Source organism: Panthera onca, chromosome D1 (assembly GCF_046562875.1).
Source record: "Panthera onca isolate mPanOnc1 chromosome D1, mPanOnc1 haplotype 2, whole genome shotgun sequence".
NCBI lineage: Eukaryota > Metazoa > Chordata > Mammalia > Carnivora > Felidae > Panthera > Panthera onca.
The window spans coordinates 103,803,981-103,825,026 of NC_138348.1; the positions used below are offsets into that span (position 1 = coordinate 103,803,981).

Here is a 21,046-nt window from a genome sequence, read left to right on the forward strand (position 1 = left end):
GCAAGGCACCTTGATAATGGTATTAGTCTGAGCATAATTCCCTTCAGGAAAGAGTCCCCCGGATTCTCTAGTCTTCTGCAACTTCCGATGATTCCCTGGCTCTACTAAATCAATGGAAAAAATCCTATTTTCCCATATTCAGCGTGTCATGGTCTGCAAATTGCACCCACAAACTCTTCTGCTGGCTTCCCACAGAAGCCTTGCAAAAAGGAGACCCAGGCATCACTATTCCCATTTTCAGTGTTTTCTGTCCAAGGTTGGACCTTTCCCTATGGAAACACCACTTTTTTAACATGAGGGAAATACTTAAAAATTTTTTTTTTACATTCACTACATTACAAAGGGGTAAGAGAGATTGTGCAGAAACTTCATGAACCCCAGAAGATGCTGATATGTAAAAAAGTAAATAAATGTTAATATGGTAAATAAAAGCCCTGCAGCATTTTACTGTCTCATTATCACACGAATCAGTGTCACAAGATGCTAGCAGGGACAACCGAAAATCTCAGGATGCTGAAATGGGTACCATGGTCAGCCAAAAGGAACCGTAGTTTTAGGTGGACAGGAAAGGAACATCTCCGTCCCCACCCGAGGCACAAAGCCCAAGGGGTGCCTGTGGAGCAGGAGCTGAGGTCATGAGTCTGCAAAGAGCAGAGGGGTAAGACCTCTCAGTATGCTGACAGTGACTGTGTCCACCGTCAAGGCAGTAGTAAGGGTGGCAGAGACATGACTCTAACACAGGCCTCGCCTCTGATCGATATGCTCTTTCTGGGGGAAGGTCTGGACATCAGCTCCCTCGGGACCGGCCAGGATCACGCCCGAGCGCGGTGCTCCCGCATCAACAGTACGCTAACAGTGATGAGCAGTGACCACCCTGGCTTACCATTCCCAGTGCACACTGCCTGCCAGAGTCTGAGGACGGACACACAGACCGTCTCTTCCACTGCATCTTTCCCTGCCGTGGAGAAGCACCTAGAACAGACAAAGGATGGCAATATTAAAACTGGAAAGCAGTACTGATCTTCTTTGTAGTTGGTTTTATTTCACCTCCAGACTTCTCCAATGTGGGTTTAAGAAAGTCATGTTATAGCCCAGAGCCACAGGTCACCAGGACTGGAGGGCAGAGAGCTCCAGGACAGTCATGCAGGCCGAGGAGTCGGGGTTGCACAGAGGGAGGCTGGTGAGCCGCGGCCATGGGCAATGGCTGCACGGTGACCGGTGAACTGTAGTGGGCCAGCAGGCCACTGAGGGTCCATGGGCTTCCTCACACATGCAAACGTGTGCCAGTGAGTCCAGCCCATAGCAGTGTCCTCCTTAGCCTGGGGGGCTGCACCCAAACCATCAAAATAGGAAATAAAATAAAAATAAAATAACATTTAGCAATCCACTTCCTTCCATATGGATCTCTTTTCAGATAAAAATTAGAAATGGGATCAGCCAGGACCCAGCTGGTCTCACTTCTTGAGGCAATCAGCAAATTCCAAAAGAGAACAAATAGCAATCTTGCAAACATTGGTGGGAAACCAGGAAAAGATGGTCACTTCTCGGGCTCTGCAGTGCCTGGAGGGACCCGGGAAGTTTTGCGGACCCCTTCTCTCTCTGCGGTCGTTGCTTGTGGTGTAACTCAAACCACCCGAGGCACAAGGCCCAAGGGGCGCCCGTGGAGCAGCACCGCTCTCTCCCAGGGGCCCCCAACACTGACTAAATGGTCAGGCCACCCGGTGAAGCCACTGCCTGTGTGGGCAGGGGTTTTGGGGGAAACTGGTTGTCCTTCCTCGCTCTACTGCTGGCTGACTTTACAAACACCCCTACCTTCTTATGACCTCATTCTCGCTGATGACACTGAATCCGTTGTGTGTTCTGAATAAAGTCTGTTCTGGGCCTGGAACAAATTCATAAAAAACCGGGTCAGACTCCTGAACTGTCTGGCTGAGGTCTAGCGGACAGTGAGAAACCCAACATGGAATGTCAAGCTCACCAAATTAACGGTTTGGGCGGAAACAAATACCTTTCCTTTCTGAAACCTATGGCTGTCATCAGCCACTTGTTGCCCCAGTAGAAGGGACATCCTGTTCAGAGAAGGGGAGCCGAGCCTGTGTGGCCTCGTGGGTTATCTGACAACTAGTCATTTTATAATCTTTAGAGAGTCTCCAGGAGCTGCTTAACCTCTGGGACGAACTAGCATATTCACCTCTCTTGAATATTTATTTTGAAGCTCTGTCTAGGCTCTAGAGAACCTAAAACCTCCAAGAAACTACTGCAGGGAGTATTTGAGTGTCTTCCATCATATGCTAAAGGGAGGTCAGAGATCCTGCCTCGTTGTGCAAACGGCATCCTGTCACTGAGTGAAAAAGTGGCGTAAGCCCCGATGGCAAGAACTGGTGAAGGAGAACAGCACGGCTCTCGTTAGCAGGAGAGCTCATGTTTGCTCTGAAACTACGTGTCCCAGGCAGCCATTAAACATAACGGGATGAACCTTAGAGTTTATCCTACAGAATCGGGTCTTCCATTCCTCGACGTTTGGGAGATTTGTGAGGGCAGTATACGGTGTTCGGGGTGTACGTGGGGTACGCGTGGGATATGCAGCAGGTGTGCAGGTATGTGTATGATGTGTGGAGGGGGGAGTATGTGTGGCGTGTGTGTATGTGATGTAAACAGATGCGGTGCGTGTGTGTGTTCTGTGCTTTATTGCGTGGAGGGTGTTTACTGCATATGTGCTGAGCACACGCAGGCTCTGGGGGAGGATGGAGCTGGGGCGGGGGTACATTTCCTGCACCCCCTGTTTAGTCCCCACATCACAGTACGTCTTGAGTATCTGTGGAAGGAAGGGACACAGAGGTTCTTTGCCTCATCAGGGCTGACCTCTCAACTGCCCCTTTACACCAACTATATCCACGAGGCCATACGCGTCTCCGGCTTACAATCCTTTATCATTTCAGTCAGGATTTCAATCCCTCCTGCATAGAACAAGGGGGTCTGATCAGGCTTGCAGAGAGTCTGCAGGACATTCTTGACTGTCACTGCCGTGTTCTTTCCCGAATCCAGCAATTCGTGGGCTTCCTTCTCTTGAAGATCTGCTTTCTCCCGGAGATTTACTTGATTGAGGTATTCTAGCAAAACAAGAAGGAAAACAAAAGGAAAGAAACCAAATAAAACTCTAACCATCAACATCACCACGCAAAGAGCAGCGTTTTTGAGGACGGGAGGTTGAGATGATGAAGCATTAAAATCATTCTTACCTGGTTTCAGGAAGGAAAATTTTAGGAAGGGTGGACAGTCTATACCCAGAATCTTAAACCATCTTGGGGATTCAAGGACAACATTACTGCCTTGTCTAGAAGGTTTGTAAGGGGCAATGGTTGTAGAAAGGAGGAAGGCAAAGGTCTGAGTGGGAGAACAGAGGAAAGAGAAGGGGGTAGCTTGCTAACAGTGAGGGTTTGATGTGGCTTTGAGGCCAAGAGCAGAGAAGGAGTGGAAGGCACCTTAGGGCCAGAGCACAAAGCAAAAGTGGAATTCAAACTAAGGACACCAGCAGGAACATTCTCACCTTTCACTTGGGTCTGCAGCTGGGGGTTTATTTCTAAGATCTTCTGATAACACTCTCTAGACTGGAAAAAAAGAAACGCGACCTTGAAGAGTGGTCAGGGGTAAAGGTGATTATTAAGAAAGACACTGGGTACCACAAGGCTTGGCTTCATTATTTCCTTCCAGCCTCCTCTTGCTCCCAGTGTAGGAGGTAGGCATGGGGAACACAGCATGCGTGTGACATTTTGTTTAGGCTTCTCTGGTTCTGTGGGACAAGAGGTATTATTTCAGAGTTTATTTTTAAAAAGTAGTATTGTCAGATACAGCCTGTGATGGAAAAATAGCTAGTCCTAAATTCTCATGGATTATGTCTGGTTGGAATAGGATTAATCATAAGGTAATTGCAAAATTTAGATATGATATTTGCACTGAGAGAGAACGGGAGGCTACTTGTCAGATATGCCCACAAGGAAGGAAATAAATGAAGCTAGACACTGTTGACAAAAACTTTTGGGAATAGGAAAAGAGAAGTACCTATTTATTTATTTATTTAACATTTATTTATTTTTGAGACAGAGAGAGACAGAGCATGAACGGGGGAGGGGCAGAGAGAGAGGGAGACACAGAATCGGAAGCAGGCTCCAGGCTCTGAGCTGTCAGCCCAGAGCCCGATGCGGGGCTCGAACTCACGGACCGCAAGATTGTGACCCAGGCCGAAGTCGGATGCTTAACCGACTGAGCCACCCAGGCGCCCCGAGAAGTACCTATTTAAATTAACAGGGCTGCAAAGACAGCCAGGAAGGGGTCCACTCACTGGCCATATAAGGGTTGCAAGAAAACTTGAGTGAGGGGCTCTCAGTGAAGAAATTTCTAGGAAGTTTCTGGAGAAAAGACAGATTGTAGTTCGTGGGGCATGTTACTGGGTTTAGAGCAGTACTGTCCTCAGGGTTATCAAGAACGGCCTAGTCATTGAGAAAAAAGCTAAAAAAAAAAATGGTTCTGAGACATCTTGAAAGCTCAAGGCTCATCTAGAAGATTAGGATGAAGAAAGGAACTGAAGAAAAAAACCTCACATTAAAACAGAGAATAGTGTTGCAGGACAGAAGTATACACATCAAACATGGTAACTGCTATAGACTGAGTGCTTGTGTCTCCCCAAAATTCATATGTTGAAACTGAACCCCCAATGTGATGCACTTGGAGGTGGGGCCTTTGGGAGGTGATTAGGTCATCGGGGTGGAGCCCTCATGAATGACATTTGTGCCCTTATCAAAAGACCCCAGAGCACTCTCTTAATCCTTCTGGCTGTCTGTCAACTAGGAAGCAGGCCTCACCAGACACCAAATCTACTGGTATCTTGATTTAGACACTCCAGTCTTCAGAACTGTGAGAAATGAATGCTTGTTGTTTAAGCCTCCTGGTCCCTGGTAGTTTCTATATGGCAGCCCAAAAGGACTAGGACAGTGAACCTGTGTCGCATCATTTCACTCCTTCCCTCAAAACCCTCCAATGGCTCCCACCTCACTCACAGTAAAAGCCAAAATCCTTCCAAAAGCCTGGAAGGCATAGGGAATTAGTCCCCTACCATACCCCCCTCACCTGCCTGACCTCATCTCCTATCACTCTTCTCTAGCTATTCTGCTAACTGGACCACTACTCTATTATGTATCCACATGGCTTGCTCACTTCACTCCCTCCCTTCCTTCAGAGAGGCCTTCTCTGACCACTCCATATAAAACCAATCTCACCTTCATTGCTTCCTGATTTTGTTTGCCCAATAACACTTATCACCATCCAACATACTACACATCTATTTATTTGGTTCCTGTCTCCCGGCCCCACCTATCCCAAGAATGTAAGTTCCATTTAGTCAAGGAGTTTGTCTTGTTCACTACTATATTTCTATTGTCTAGGACAGTACCAGAGACACAGAAAGCATGTATACATGTTGGCTAAGTGAATTAATTAACTCAATGAACGAGTGAATAGAATTTGGTGGAGAAGGGAGGATTAACATTTTGTTCTTCCACTTTTTTATTATTTGACCTTACTAGAATAAGCCTGTATTACTTTTAGGATTAAAATCCAACAAAGCAAAGAATTCTTAAAATGTACAATAGAAGTCAATTTCTTTTTTAAAAACATAATATCTTCTAAGTGGAAAGACATCCCACATTCATGGATCATAAAACTTAATATTGTTAAGATAGCAATACTCCCCAAATTGATCTACAGATTCAGTGTAATCTCCATCAAAATTCCATCTGGCTTCTTTGCAGAAATTGATAAGCTGATCCTAAAATTTGTATGGTAATTCAAGGGACCTAGAATAACTAAACAAGCTTGAAAAGGCAGAGCAAAGTTAGAAGACTCAAACTTCCCAATTTCAAATTCTACTAAAGCTATAGGAATTAGGACAATATGGCATAGAGATAAGAACAGACATAGATCAATGAAATAAAATGGAGAGTTCAGAAATAAATCCATTCATTTATGATCAATTGATTTTTGACAAGGGTGCCAAAATCATTCAGTAGGAGACAGAAGAGTCATTTTAACAAATGGGGCTGGGATAACTGGATATCCACATGCAAAAGAATAAAATTAGGTCCCTTCCTCACACCATATCTAAAAATTAACTCAAAATCAGAGCTAAAGTCATAAAACAGAAGAAAACATGGAAGTAAATCTTGGATTAGGCAACGATTTCTTATATATGACACCAAAAGTATAAGCAATCAAAGGAAAAAATAAATAATTTAGACTCCCATCAAAATTAAAAATTTTTTTGTGCTACAAAGGACACAATCAAGAAAGTTAAAGGACAACACAAAGAATGAAAGAAAATATCTGAAAAATCATTTATCTGATAAGGAACTTGTATCCACAATATATAAGGTACTGTTTATTTAATATAAAAATACAAATAACCTAATAAAACATGGGCAAAGAATCTGGAGACATTTCTCCAAAGGAGATATACAAATGGCCAACAAGCATGTGAAAAGAGACGTAACGTCATTAGCTGTCAAGGAAATGCAAATCAAAACAACGACTTATGTTTTACACCCACTGGGATGACTATAATCAAAAAGAGATAATGAGAAGTATTGCGCAGGATGTAGAGAAATGGAAACCATGTCCTGCCAGTGGGCATGTAAGACGGTGCAGCCACTTTGGAAAACACTTTGGCAGTTCCTCCAGGGGTTAAACATAGAGTTATGTAACTGAGCAGTTCCACTCCTGGATAGAATGTACTCAACAGGGCCATACACACATGCCCACACAAAAACTTGTACGTGGATGTTCATATAATGGTCCTAAGGGAAAATAACCCAAATGTTCATCAACCATGAATGGATACATAAAATGTAGCCTATTGATACAATGGAATATTATTCAGCACTAAAAGGAACGAAGTCCTGATAGGTGCTACAACATGGGTGAACCTTGAAAACATCATGTTAAGTGAAAGAGGCCAGTCACAAAAGACTATCTCTTGCATAATTCTATTTATATGAAAAGCCTAGGCAAATGTATACAGACAGAAGTAGATTAGTGACTGCCGTGGGTTGAGGTTAGGGTGGGGGGAAGGAGAGTGCTACTAATGGCTAGAGTGCTTTTGGGGAGGTGACAAAAATGTTCTAAAGTTGAGTGTGGTGATGGTTGCACATCTCTGTGAATACATGAAAACCCACTGAATTGTATACCGTCCACAGATGAACTATCTGGTATGTGAATTATATCTAAATAAAGCTGCTATTCACAACATATTATATCTTAGTCTGCCTATATATCCGCATGGTTACTTTTGAGTGAAGAGATTACAAGTGAGTTTTCTTTTCATTTGTTGGCTTATATTTTTCTCTCCAGAGATGCTCCTCCTGGGGCTGACGGAACAGTAAAAGATACTGCAGAAGGGATTCCCAGAGAAGGTGGGGATGCTACTCAACGTCCTTCCCAACTCAACATATGGTAAGATGTTCCTTGGAAAATACTGTAAAAGGCAGATTAATATCTAATCGGCTTGGAGGAACGTAGTCCTTCTCTGAGACAATCTGGAGCATTGCTCTGGGATCAAACAAGCCACTTCTACTCCTCTAAGAACTTACCACATTGTAGTTCTTCAGGGCCAGATGGGCCTTTCCCATATGGAAATATGCTTTTGTGCATTTTTCATCACACTGCATAAAAGAGAATGACTGATCAGATGTTTGAAGTCATTAGCCACTCCCCTCATCGCCTGGCTAATAGAGTTAAGGCAGCACTTCGGTTCTCAGCACAGCTACCACGGTTGACAATTAAAACTTTTCTGTGCATTTGTGACTAAACTAATTGGTGCATGCTGCATGTACAAGTAAACTCTCCATCAAATTAATTAATGATACTTGCCAGTTTTCATTTCCACGTAATGAGACTCAATCAGGAGACAAACCAGAAACCCTTAGTTTAGGAGAGCTCTCAACCTTGCCTAAACATTAGAATCGCCTGGGATGCTAATCAAAATCTGGAAGGCCAGGCTGAAGCCCATACCAATTAAATTATACTCCAGGGTAGGGCTCAGGCATCGACAGTTTTTTTAAGCTCTCTAGGTGCTGTAAACATGCAGCCAAGCTTAAGGACCACTGGTTTAACAGAAGAGAGAGACACCAACCCCGGGTCAACAGCTGAGGTTATGGTTACATCTTAGCGGGTCTGGCAATAAATCACACCACACATCCTGGGAACTTCTATTCTTATCACTTAAGATCAGGAGGGATGCCTCCTTCAAAAGGCACGATCAGGATCGAAACTTACAGGAGACCACGGCATCTGCACAGGGGCCCTACACCTGCCTGCCCCTAATGATTACAACTTCAGAGGGACTGATTGGGCACAAAGACGTCAACTGTAACTTCTAGCATCCAGTTAATCAAACCCTTTTCCATGCGAGGCATTGTGCCAGGGATGCCCTCCAAGGGTCTAGATTTAAAGAGGTGATGCGTGCCAGCTCAGGAGTCTAAAAAGTCCTGGGTGAACGCCTGGCCCGCCTCTCAGCAGAAGCGGGGTGTTGGCCAGGCCACCTAACTTCTGTGATGCTCATTCTCCTCATGTGGAAAGTGCAGACAGTGACAGTGTCTCGCTCGCAGGTTGTCACGGGGAGGAGACGCACGTGGCACTCAGTGCAGCACCAGGTGGTACGGCATCAGCAGCTGTTGCCACAACTGTTACCACAGCAGCTGCTGTCCATTTCAGGGCAGAAGGGACGTTTGAAGAAAAGCTAAGTGGTCATAGAAGAGGTGACACGGTCATACTTGGAGAGGGCTTTATAGCTGATTTTCATGAACATCATTTGCTGACGCGCTGAGTGAATGGCAGCGGTAAGTAATAGTGCATTCTTGTTCAGTCCTAACCGTGCAGCTCATAGGACTTGTCTCGTATAATCCTTGTAACAAGTCTACAAAGTTGATGCAGTTACTATCCCCATTTTACAGAGGAGGAAACTAGGGGGTGGAGAGGTTCCAGGTCACATAGATACTAAGTGGATGAGCTGGGATTTAAAATCTGGCCATCTGACTCTGCCCCAAAGGCTTCAAAGGACACCAAATCACCTTGAGAAAAGTGCCCCAGCAGGTGAGGAGAGGGAAACCCACTCCAAAGAGGCCTGGTCTAACAAAGAGTGTGCGAAGGAGGGATCTGAGGTGGGTCTCAAAGGATGTGGAGAGGTGGAGAGAAGGAGGGAGGGAGAATGGGCTGAGCAAGGTCGGGAGGTGGGAGGGGGCAGGGAGCTTCCATCCAGGACAAAGGGCAGGGGCAGGGCAGGGAGGGTGTGGCTGGAAGGGGTGAGTGAGCAGCCGGGGCATACAGGATAGTCTAGAGGTGGCGCACAGAACTGACCAGAGGCGGGAAAGGCAGGGGTCAAGTGAGGAAACCAAGACAGTCATTCAGAATGAGGGGCCGCATCTGCCCTGGTGGAGCAGCAGAGAGAGTGCAGACGCCAGAGTTCTGTCACAGACAGATGACAAAGAAGAGGAGGATGTCAAGTAACGAGTTTGGGGTTCAGATGTCTGGAAGGCAGCACACGCCATTAACAGAAGGGGAAGTCGGGGCTGGTAGTGAGGAAGGCTGGGGGAAGATGATGAGTTTGTTCCTAGACGCATCATCTTTCCAGTGATGCGAAGACAATCACGGAGACCTGCGCCCTGCGGTCCTCGGAGGTGGAGATGGGGAACAAGGTCTCCGGGCCGGGTGGACCCAGGAGAGACAAGAGCTTTGAGGGGGAAGCTGCAGAGGGAGGGCAGGGAGCCCAGGAGTGAAGCCTGGAGAATCCACAAAGGAAGAGGTTGAGGGGGCAGGAAAGGAATGGTGAGGGGGAAAGAAAGTGCCAGTGCCGCAGCCCATGAAAGCCAAATGTTCACTGTCCCTTGGCTGCAGGGTTACAGCAGGGGGCAAAATAAACCCGGAGCCTCAGAGCCCTGTCCTTGCCACCCTGTGTGTCTCTGTGTGTCCCAGAGATGGGGCGTGGTCATGACTCTGCCCGCCCTGGCTGCTAACAGAAGTCCTCTCTGATGGGTCCTTCTCCTCTGATCATGTGTCAACATTCACCAGGATTTTTTCAGGTGAGTCCCAGATCCCCTTAAAAGGAGTCCTGTTTTGGGACACGTGGGTGGTTCAGCCAGTTAAGCGTCCGACTTGGGCTCACGTCATGATCTCACGGTCCGTGGGTTCGAGCCCCCATATCGGGCTCTGCTGACAGCTCAGAGCCTGGAACCTGCTTTGGATTCTGTGTCTCCCTCTCTCTCTGCCCCTCTCCTGTTCACACACTCCCTCTCTCTGTCAAAAATAAACATTAAAAAAGATTTTTTAAAAAAGGAGTCCAGTTTTCAGAGGATGATGGATTTTATCATGCAGAAAGTATTCCACCAAGAAAGAAATGACTCTGACTGGAACCAGCTTCACTGCCTCATCTTCCCTGATGAGGAACAGGAGTCTTGAAATATCCTCATGTGAGCTTGTCTCTACCAATTCAAAAGTGTCAACAATCTTAAATGAGCATGAAAGTTACTAACACCATTAATAATGGGATGGCAATGACATGCGTTATTGATATACTACTTTTAAAGAGAGAAACTTTTAATTCACCACTTTGACACAGAACTGACACTGTTAGTTTTTAGAGCTCCTCATACATTTCCCCCCAGCCCTCCAAGCGTTTACACAGCCTCTTCAACTGGGAGCCTCGCTGGGCATTTCACAAGACTGGCTGCTGAATGTCAGAGTTTTTTAATGTCAGCTTTGCTGGGCCCGCTTTGCCTTGGTTTCACCATTAATTACACTGTGCTTCATTTAACATTTGGGAACCGGCCAGAATGTTACCCTGAATCAGCAAGCTGATGGTGTCACTACCTCTTTGGTCCTTTTCAGATCAGAACAGATACTCCTGGGAGCCCCACTGGGAGATCTTGCTTCTCCCATGGAAGGGAGCAAGATCCACCCCCAGGGACTGTAGGGTTTCTCAGGTCCAGTAGAGAAGCTGTACAAAGTACAGGATTCAGACACTGGCTTACAGCGAGACTAACATTAGCTATGCAGTTCGGCACAGGTTACTTCATTCACCTTCAAGGCTTGGTTTCCTTGCCAGAAAAATAAGGATGACGGTGGTATTGAACAGAAGAGAAGAGAAGGTTGTGAGGCTCATGGCCAGCACGCCGCAAACGGGGGCTTTAACACTTGATCTTAGCCAAAAGGCCGAGAAGCAATAAACGGGGGCTTTTGCTGTGATTATTGGAATAATTGAGGAAAACATCCTTGCCTCTCTCTTCTCTTATGGAATGGGGGCAGAAAAGAAATTATGGTCACATAAAGTGACAAGACAGGTTGGGGACCTAGGCTGGTCCTAAGCTGTGAAGAACCTGAGGTCATCAGCTCTGGGCAGCTCTTGTAACCTCAAGACCGTAACGGTGCAATGGGACAGGATTTGCCAATACGCCGGATCTTCTAAGGGAAAGGGGAATCATGCACCCCACCTGTCAGTTCCGGAGGAGCCCTCGTACTTTATAAACCATCATTCATCAAGGTGAGTTTCTAACTCTCCCCAGTTTCCCTTGCTTACCTTGTCAATAAAAAATAAGGAAGGAGGTGTGGCCAATATGCTGCTGTCAAAACATGCTCTAGTTTTGGGCCACGCTCACTGCCCTGGGGTTCAGTGGGCTGAACTGGAGGAATCTGGGCCAGAAGATAAACCTGGCATGTTCTCCTGGCACTTCAGTTTTATGTGATTGTAAGTTACCGAAGATACTATGGGGATATTTAGACAAAGAGATAAATTTCATGGAATGCCACGCCAAATTTGCAAGATTTTTATGATAAAACATGTATCTAACAAGAAAAGTCCTGCTCTCCGCCTCTAGACCCTGTGGTGGGGGGGGGGGGTGGTGCTCATGTTCCTCTGTCAGCAGCCCCTCCGTGAAGAGAGAAACGCTCATTTTGGTTCTTCAGTTAAAGCCCCTACAACGCAGCGACTCAGCTGAACGGGATGAAGACTTATTTAAATATTTAGTCATCTGAAATAATGTCCCTAAGAAGTGATCATGACATTTCTCTTTTAAAAACTCTTGTACTATTTCCACCGACAGTCCTTCCCTCTCCTCACCTTAAATGAGCTATTTTGGCAGATTTGGGAGGAAGTATCCTGCACAGAAGTATGTGATCTGCCTGAGCCCTGACTAGTATCCAGGCTGAACAGCAGGAATTCTACGTGCTGATCATTCCTCTGCAAATATGCCAAATTACTAGAGCTAGAGGAAAAGCACAGACTGATGAGGAAGAACAACACTGCACAAACGAGTTCCCGTGGTTGGTTCTAGAAACAGAAAGAGGCGTTACCACTGCCACATGAAGCAGAGCTGCTGATAATACAGCAGAAAAGGATGAGCCCTTGCAAAATAAACCTTGAAAAACCAGCATTAACAGCAGCCTCTCTGGAGTACTTACTACGAGCTGGGTGCTCCATATGCATTACCGTGACCCTTACAACAATTCTGTTTATCCCATTTTATAGATGAGGAAATTGAGGCTCTGACTGCAGAGCTCATGGCCCGCCATGAAACTCTGGCCGCTCCCCTCCATTCCCTTCAGGACCGAGATGCCCTGCCTGGCAGGCCAGGCTCCATCATGTGGAAAAGGACCCATCTTCTTACCTTCAGAGCCCACTCACAATCCACTACTGCTTTCTGGAAGTCCCCGAGTTTTATATAAGCCTGTAATGACACAAACAGCTGCTGTTGATACATAATTCTTCAGCAAGCGGTCTTCAGTTGACACAGAAAGAGCAGTCCAACAACAGAAGGGTGATGACAGGGAACCAGCCCCTCCCCATGTCAGCCAGGGCTCCAGCAGAAAACGGAGGGCACACACACGAGGTGACTTTAACAGAAGGACTACTTACAAGCTGAGGGCAAGGCTCAGGGAAACCAACAGGAACGTTACAGAACCCCAAGTCTAGCAACAATGGACAGCCGTTACCGCTGCTAGGGTGAGGGGGCAGAAGGACGAGCCATGGACAGATGGGAGAGGACAGCTTTGTGGACGGCACTGCCTGGTGGGAGCTGAGGCCTTTAGTAGGGCTACAGGTGGGAGAATAAATACCCCACTCTCATTTCCTCCTTCCTTCTGATCTCACTGGCTGAACCCATGCAAGCTAGAAAGCTGGGAAGTCAGGGGGCCAGTCCACAGAGGTCAGTCCCCCCAGGGCACAAAAGGCAGGGAGGAAGAGGATCTGGAAAGGCAAAAGAAAGTACGTAGCACACTAAACACATCTACGAAGTAAGAGCTGACTTCTAGAGTCTACCCTACTGTGGATGCTCCAGAAGGAAACCAAATGGTAGAGCGAATCAAAGAGGTGATAATAAGTGTTGGTGAGAATGCAGAAAAATCAGAACCCTCACACACTGCTGGTGGGAATGTAAAGTGGGGTAGCCACTTTGGTAGACAGTCTGGCAGTTAGTTCTTCAAAGGGTTAAACACGGAATTACCATATGATCCAGCCACTCCTGGGTGTATGTATACCCAAAGGGACTGTAAACACAGGCACATAAAAACTTGTGCACAGATGTTCACAGCAGCATTGTTGATAATACCCAAAAAGCAGAAACAACTCAAATGTCCATCAACTGATGAATGGATAACTAAAACGTGGTCCATCCATACAGTGGAATATTATTTGGCAATAAAAAGGAATGAAGCATCAGTACATATTACAACATGGATGAGCTTTGAAAACATGTTACAGGAGAGAAGCCAGACACAAAAGGAAAAAATATGCATGACTCTATTAGAATGAAATGTACAGAGGAGGCAGATGTATGGAGACAGAAAGTCGACTCGTGGTTGCCTAGGGCTGTGGGTAGAGGTGCACGGGAGGGCTGGGGCTGGGGGCAGGGGTGCATGGGAGCAGTGAGGGTGCAGGGGAGCACTGAGGTGGGGGTAGGGGTGCATGGGAGCACTGGGGCTGGGGGCAGGGGTGCATGGGAGCGGTGGGGGTGCAGGGGAACACTGGGGCGGGGGGTAAGGGTGCACGGGAGTGCTGGGGCTGGGTGCATGGGAGCACTGAGGCAGGGGTAGGGGTGCACGGGAGCATGGAGGGCTACTTAAAGGGTATGGGGTTTCTTTTTGCGATCATGACAATGTTCTAAGATTGCTTACAGTGATGGTTGCACAACTCTGTGAATACACTAAAAACCACTGATTCGTGTACTTTAAATGGGTGAATTGCATGTTACACCAATTATATCTCAATAAAGCTGGTACTACAAAAAAGACGAAGAAAAATTTCTCCTTCTTTCCTCATAAGCACAGCAAGAAGGAAGGGATCTAGAAAATGGGCTGACATTTAAGAGTCAGACCATCACTACAATCCACCAGTGCCAAATGCCCTGGGAGCCTCTTCTGGGATTCCCTCCTACCCCCTCCCCCCACCCCAGACTCAGAATTGGGGACAATCTTGAAAATCAAGAATTGACTCAGAATCCTGGGATCCACTCAATCGAAACTGAATTCAGTTCATTTATAGTTTCAGAGAACCAGTGACATATAAACTAACAAAGCGCTGCTCAACAGCAAGTGTGATGGCTACCATACCTTCTGAATTAATTCTGGACACAATAGGTACTCAATAAATTCTTATTAAGTTGAACTAAACAGACTTTAAGCACTCTTCTCTTGGAAAGCTCCCAGGAAGCAGCAATGATCACTCTGGTGTGAAAAAGGAAAACCAGGCACTTGGAGAATAAGGGGTTCCCCAGGGTCCCATAAGTCACCCAAGCTAGAGCCCATACATGTATACTTCTGCCCCTGATCAAAACTGTACTGGGCACCGTGACATTGTTATTGATAACTCTGAGCAGATATTTACATGGTCAAGCCAATTATGGGGCCAGTGTTATAACTCATCCCAAGCAAGGAGGGAGCAGGCAAGAGCTGGCTAATGAAGTTCAGCAGTGCAGCGATTTGCTCCCATAGAAAGGAAGCTGCTGAGCAGTGCTTTCATTAACTCAGGCTCTGGACTAATTGAAGATGATGACTCTTTGAACTGTCTGTTCCACAGAGCACCATTCTTTCCCCCAGGGTTTGGGGTTTCATTTGAAAGTCAGATGATGTGAGGAGGAAATTAGCATCCTTTTAGACAAAGGTAGTCACAAATCCGTGACATTGTTAGTCAGGAGACATACAGACTCTGAAAATGCATACACCGGCTTCAACAATTTCTCTACACAGACTTTTCCTTTTCCTTTTCTTTCTTTTTTTTTTTAAGGCTTGGATTCAACACCCTATAAATTCCCTCTTCTCTTTTGCTTTTCCACTTCTTAAAAAGAACTACTTTCCCAAATGGCAATTAAACTCCTGATTGATCTAAATTATGCCAGCAACCTATTGATCATAACATTAGCTCCAGGAGAAACACAGAGCAATGAAAGGGTATGTTTTCTCTCTAGCAAACATCAACACTCAATTCACAGGGTCTTATTAAGTGTTTCTAACACTGCATGCAAACGGGAGGCATTTTAAAAATAGCCAATGGTGATTTGGTGATCCTTTTTTTTTTTCACAGTTCTTATTTTACTTTTTAATTTACATCCAAGTTAGTTAGCACATGGTGCAACAATGATTTCAGGAGTAGATTCCTTAATGTCCCTTACCAATTTAGCCCAACCCCCGCCCACAGCCCCTCCAGTAACCCTCTGTTTGTTCTCCATAGTTAAGAGTCTCTTATGTTTTGGCCCCCTCCCTGTTTTTATATTATTTTTGCTTCCCTTCCTTTAGGTTCACCTGTTCTGTGTCTAAAAGTCCTCATATGAGTGAAGTCATATGATATTTGTCTTTGGCCAATTTTGCTTAGCATAATACCCTCTGGTTCCATCCATGTAGTTGCAAATGGCAAGATTTCATTCTTTTTGATTGCTGAGTAATACTCCACTGTGTGTGTGTGTGTGTGTGTGTGTGTGTGTGTGTATGTGTGTGTGTGTGTGTGTGTGTGTGTGTGTGTGTGTGTATATATATATATATATATATATATATATATATATAGCATCTTTTTTATCCATTCATCCATTGATGGACATTTGGGCTCTTTCCATACTTTGTCTATTGTTGATAGTGCTGCTATAAACATTGGGGTGCACGTGCCCCTTCAAAACAGCATACCTGTATCCCTTGGATAAATATCTAGTAGTGCAATTGCTGGGTCATAGGGTAGTTCTATTTTCAATTTTTTGAGAAACCTCCATACTGTTTTCGAGAGTGGCTGCACCAGTTTGCATTCCCACCAGCAGTGCCAAAGAAATCCTCTTTCTCTGCATCCTGGCCAACATCTGTTGTTGCCTGAATTGTTAATGTTAGCCATTCTGACAGGTGTGAGGGGGTATCTCCTTGTGGTTTTGATTTATATTTCCCTGATGATGAGTGATGTTGAGCATGTTTTCATGTGTCACTTGGCCATCTGGATGGCTTCCTTGGAGAAGTGTCTATTCATGTCTTTTGCCCATTTCTTCACTGGATTATTTGTTTTTTGGGTGTTGAGTTTGATAAGTTCTTTATAGATTTTGGATACCAACCCTTTATCTGATATGTTGTTTGCAAATATCTTCTCCTATTCCATCGGTTGCCTTTTAGTTTTGCTGATTGTTTCCTTCACTGTACAGAAGCTTTTTATTTTGATGAGACCCCAATAGTTCATTTTTGCTTTTGTTTCCCTTGCCTCTGGAAACATGTTGAGTAAGAAGTTGCTGTGGCCAAGGTCAAAGAGGTTGTTGCCTGCTTTCTCCTCTAGGATTTTGATGGCTTCCTGTCTTACATTTAGGTCTTTCATCCATTTTGAGTTTATTTTTGTGTATGGTGTAAGAAAGTGGTCCATGTTCATTTTTCTGCATGTCGCTGTCCCATTTTCCCAGCACCACGTGCTGAAGAGACTATCTTTATTCCATTGGATATTCTTTCCTGCTTTGTCCAAGATTAGTTGGCCATACGTTTATGGGTCCATTTCTGGTTCTCTATTCTGTTCTATTGATCTGAGTGTCTGTTTTTGTGCCAGTACCATACTATCTTGATGATTACAGCTTTGTAATATAGCTTGAAGTCTGGGATTGTGAGGCCTCCTGCTTTGGTTTTCTTTTTCAAGATTGCTTTGGCTATTTGAGGTCTTTTCTGATTCCATACAAAATTTAGGATTGTTTGTTCTAGCTCTATGAAGAATGCTGGTGTTATTTTGATAGGGTTTGCATTGAATATGTAGATTGCTTTGGATAGTATTGACATTTTAACAATATTTGTTCTTCCTATCCAGGAACTTGGAATATTTTTCCATTTTTTTTGTCTTCCTCAATTTCTTTCATAAGCTTTTCATAGTTTTCAGTGTGTAGATTTTTCACCTCTTTGGTTAGATTTATTCCTAGGTATTTTATGGGTTTTGGTGCAATTGTAAGTGGGATCAATTCCTTGATTTCTCTTTCTGTTGTTTCATTGTTGGTGTATAGGAATGCAACCGATTTCTGTGCATTGATTTTATATCCTGCCACTTTGCTGAATTCATGGATCAGTTCTAGCAGTTTTTTGGTGGAATATTTTCAGTTTTCCATATAGAGTATCATGTCATCTGCAAAGAGTGAAAATTTCACCTCCTCCTGGCTGATTTGGATGTCTTTTATTTCTTTGTGTTGTCTGATTGCTGAGGCTAAGACTTCCAATACTATGTTAAATGACACTGGTGAGAGTGGACATCCCTATCTTGTTCCTGACCTTAGGGGGAAAGCTCTCAGTTTTTCCCCATTGAGGATGATATTAGTGTTGGGTCTTTCATATACAGCTTTTATGATCTTGAGGTATGATCCTTCTATCCCTACTTTCTTGTGGGTTTTTATCAAGACAGGATGTTGTATTTTGTCAAATGCATTCTCTGCATCTATTGAGAGAATCATGTGGTTCTTGTCCTTTCTTTTATTGATGTGATGAATCACATTGATTGTTTTGTGGTATTGAACCAGCCCTGCATCCCAGGTATAAATCTCACTTGGTCGTGGTGAATAATTTTTTTAATGTACTGTTGGATTCAGTTGGCTAATATCTTGTTGAGGATTTTTGCATCTATGTTCATCAGGGAAAGTAGTCTATAGTTCTCCTGTTTAGTGGGGTCTTTGGTTTTGGAATCAAGGTAATGCTGGCTTCATTCAAAGAGTTTGGAAGTTTTCTTTCCATTTCTATTTTTTTGGGAACAGCTTCAAGAGAATAGATGTTAACTCTTCCTTAAGTGTTTAGTTGAATTCCCCTGGAAAGCCATCTGGCCCTGGACTCTTGTTTTTGGGGAGATTTTTTTTTTTATTACTAATTCAATTTCTTTACTGGTTATGGATCTGTTCAAAGTTTCTATTTCTTCCTGTTTCAGTTTTGGTAGTGTATATGTTTCTAGGAATCCGTCCCTTTCTTCCAGATTGCTCATTTTATTGACATATAATTGCTCAAAATATTCTCTTATTGTTTTTATTTCTGCTCTGTTGGTTGTGATCTCTCCTCTTTCATTTTTGATTTTATTTGGCTCCTTTCCTTTTTCTTTTTGGTCAAACTGGCTAGTGGTTTATCAATTTTGTTAATTCTTTCAAAGGAACAGCTTCTGGTTTCATTGATCTGTTCTGTTTTTTTTTTTGTTGTTGTTGTTGTTGTTGTTGTTTTCGATAGCATTAATTTCTGCCCTGATCTTTATTATTTCCTGGCTTCTGGTGGTTTTGTGTTTTAGTTGCTGTTCTTTTTCCAGCTCTTTAAGGTATAAGGTAAGGTTGTGTATGTGAGACCTTTCTTCCTTCTTTAGGAATGCCTGGAATGCTATATACTTTTCTCTTATAAGCGCCTTTGCTTCATCCCACAGGTTTTGGGCTGTGGTGTTATCATTTTCATTGCCTTCCATGTACTCTTAAATTTCCTCTTTAATTTCTTGGTTAGCCCATTCATTCTTTAGTAGGATGCTCTTTAGTCTCCAAGTATTTGTTACCTTTCCAATTTTTTCTTGTGGTTGATTCGAGTTTCATAGCATTGTGGTCTGAAAATATGCACGGTATGATGTCGATCTTTTAGTACTTGTTGAGGGCTGATTTGTGTCCCAGTATGTGGTCTATTCTGGAGACCATTCCATGTGCACTGGAGAAGAATGTATATTCTGTTGCTTTAGGATGAAAGGTTCTGAATACATGTGTTAAGTCCATCTGGTCCAGTGTGTCATTCAAAGCCATTGTTTCCTTGTTGATTTTCCAATTAGATGATCTGTGCATTGTTGTAAGTGGGGTGTTGAAGTCCCCTAATCTTATGGTATTATTATCAATGAGTTTATGTTTGTGATTAATTGATTTTTATATTTGGGTGCTTTCACATTTGGAGCATAAATGTTTACAATTGTTAAGTCTTCTTGGAGGATAGACCCCTTAATTATGATATAATGCCCTTTTTCATCTCTTGTTAAAGAGTGTAACGAGTCTTTAAAGTTTAGATTGTCAGATTTAAGTATGGCTACTCCGGCTTTCTTTTGTCAACCATTAGCATGATAGATGGTTCTCCATCCCCTTACTATTATGTGAGGGTGTCTTTATGTCTAAAGTGGGTCTCTTGTAAACAGTATATTAGATGGATCTTGTTTTCTTATCCATTCTGTTACCTTATATCTTTTGATTGGAACATTTAGTGCACTGACGTTTAGAATGAGGACTGAAAGATATGAGTTTATTGCCATTATGTTGCTTGTAGAGTTGGAGTTTCTGGTGGTGTTCTCTGGTCCTTTCGAGAGTTTCTTGCTTTTGATATTTATTCATCTTTTCTCCCCTCAGAGAGTCCCCCTTAAAATTTCTTGCAGGGCTGGTTTAGTGGTCACGAACTCCTTTAATTTTTGTTTGTCTGGGAAACTTTTAATCTCTCCTTCTATTTTGAATCACAGCCTTGCTGGATAACGAATTCATGCTGCACATTTTTCTAATTCAGCACATTGAATATATCCTGCCACTCCTTTCTGGCCTGCCAAGTTTCTGTGCATAGGTCTGCTGTCAACCTGATCTGTCTTCCCTTGTAGCTTAAGGACTCTTCTTCCCTTGCTGCTTTCATGATTCTTTCCTTGCCTGAGTATTTTGGTAATTTGACTACGATATGCCTTGTTGATGGTCAGTGTTTGTTGAATCTTATGGGAGTCCTCTGTGCTTCCTGGATTTTGACGTCTGTGTCTTTCCCCAGGTTAGGAAAGTTTTCTGCTATGATTTGCTCACATAACCCTTCTACTCTTTTTTCTCTCTCTTCATCTTCTGGGACCTCTATGATTCTGATGTTGTTCCTTTTTAATAAATCAATGATTTCTCTAATTCTTAAATTGTGCTCTTTTGCCTTAGTCTCCCTCTTTTTTTCTGCTTCATTATTCTCCATAAGTTTGTCCTCTATATTGCTTTGTCTCTGCTCTGCCTTATTCATCCTTGCTGCTGTGGAATCCATTTGGGATTGCAGCTCAGTTATAGCTTTTTTATTTCATCCTGACTAGGTGTTACTTCTTTTATCCTTGCAGAAAGGGATTCTAATCTATTTTTGACTCAGGGTAGTATTCTTATTATCATGATTCTAAATTCTGGTTGGACATCTTGCTTGTTATCTGTGTTGGTTAAGTCCCTGGCTGTTGTTTCTTCCTGCTCTTTCTTTTGGGGTGAATTTCTTCATTTTGTCATTTTGAAGGGATAAAGGGAATTAATGAGGTAAAAAAATTAAAATTAAAAAAAATATTAAAAGTAAAAAATTAAAAACAATACACACACACACATATCATATAAATGATGCTATATCCGAGGAGTGTTTTGGTCTGAGTGTTGAAAGGCGCTTGATAGATTAGAGCAAAAAAGAAGGAAAAAAAAAGGAAATAGTTTGAAAATTTGAAAAAAATGAATACATTGAAATAGAACACAATGAAATGATGGAAGTTAAACAGAATTTGAAAAAATTTACACAACAGTAAAAAACACAGTTGAAAAAAATT

General features: G+C 43.6%; 1 protein-coding gene across 4 annotated transcripts in view; it reads right to left on the reverse strand.

The window, feature by feature from the left end:
* Nucleotides 1-21,046, reverse strand: part of TTC12 (tetratricopeptide repeat domain 12) — a 53,897-nt gene that overhangs the window by 16,123 nt on the left and 16,728 nt on the right. For 3 of the 4 annotated variants that reach the window (XM_078432747.2, XM_078432745.2, XM_078432746.2), the window contains exons 7-12: nt 12,705-12,764; nt 7,638-7,709; nt 3,548-3,608; nt 2,922-3,110; nt 1,813-1,882; nt 884-972 (exon numbers count right to left, since the gene is read on the reverse strand). In XM_078432747.2, coding sequence (XP_078288873.2) covers nt 884-972; nt 1,813-1,882; nt 2,922-3,110; nt 3,548-3,608; nt 7,638-7,709; nt 12,705-12,764 — 541 coding nt within the window. Of the gene's footprint in view, nt 1-883; nt 973-1,812; nt 1,883-2,921; nt 3,111-3,547; nt 3,609-3,712; nt 3,791-7,637; nt 7,710-12,704; nt 12,765-21,046 lie in introns of all 4 variants that reach the window. The other variant, XM_078432748.2, reaches the window with a different exon arrangement.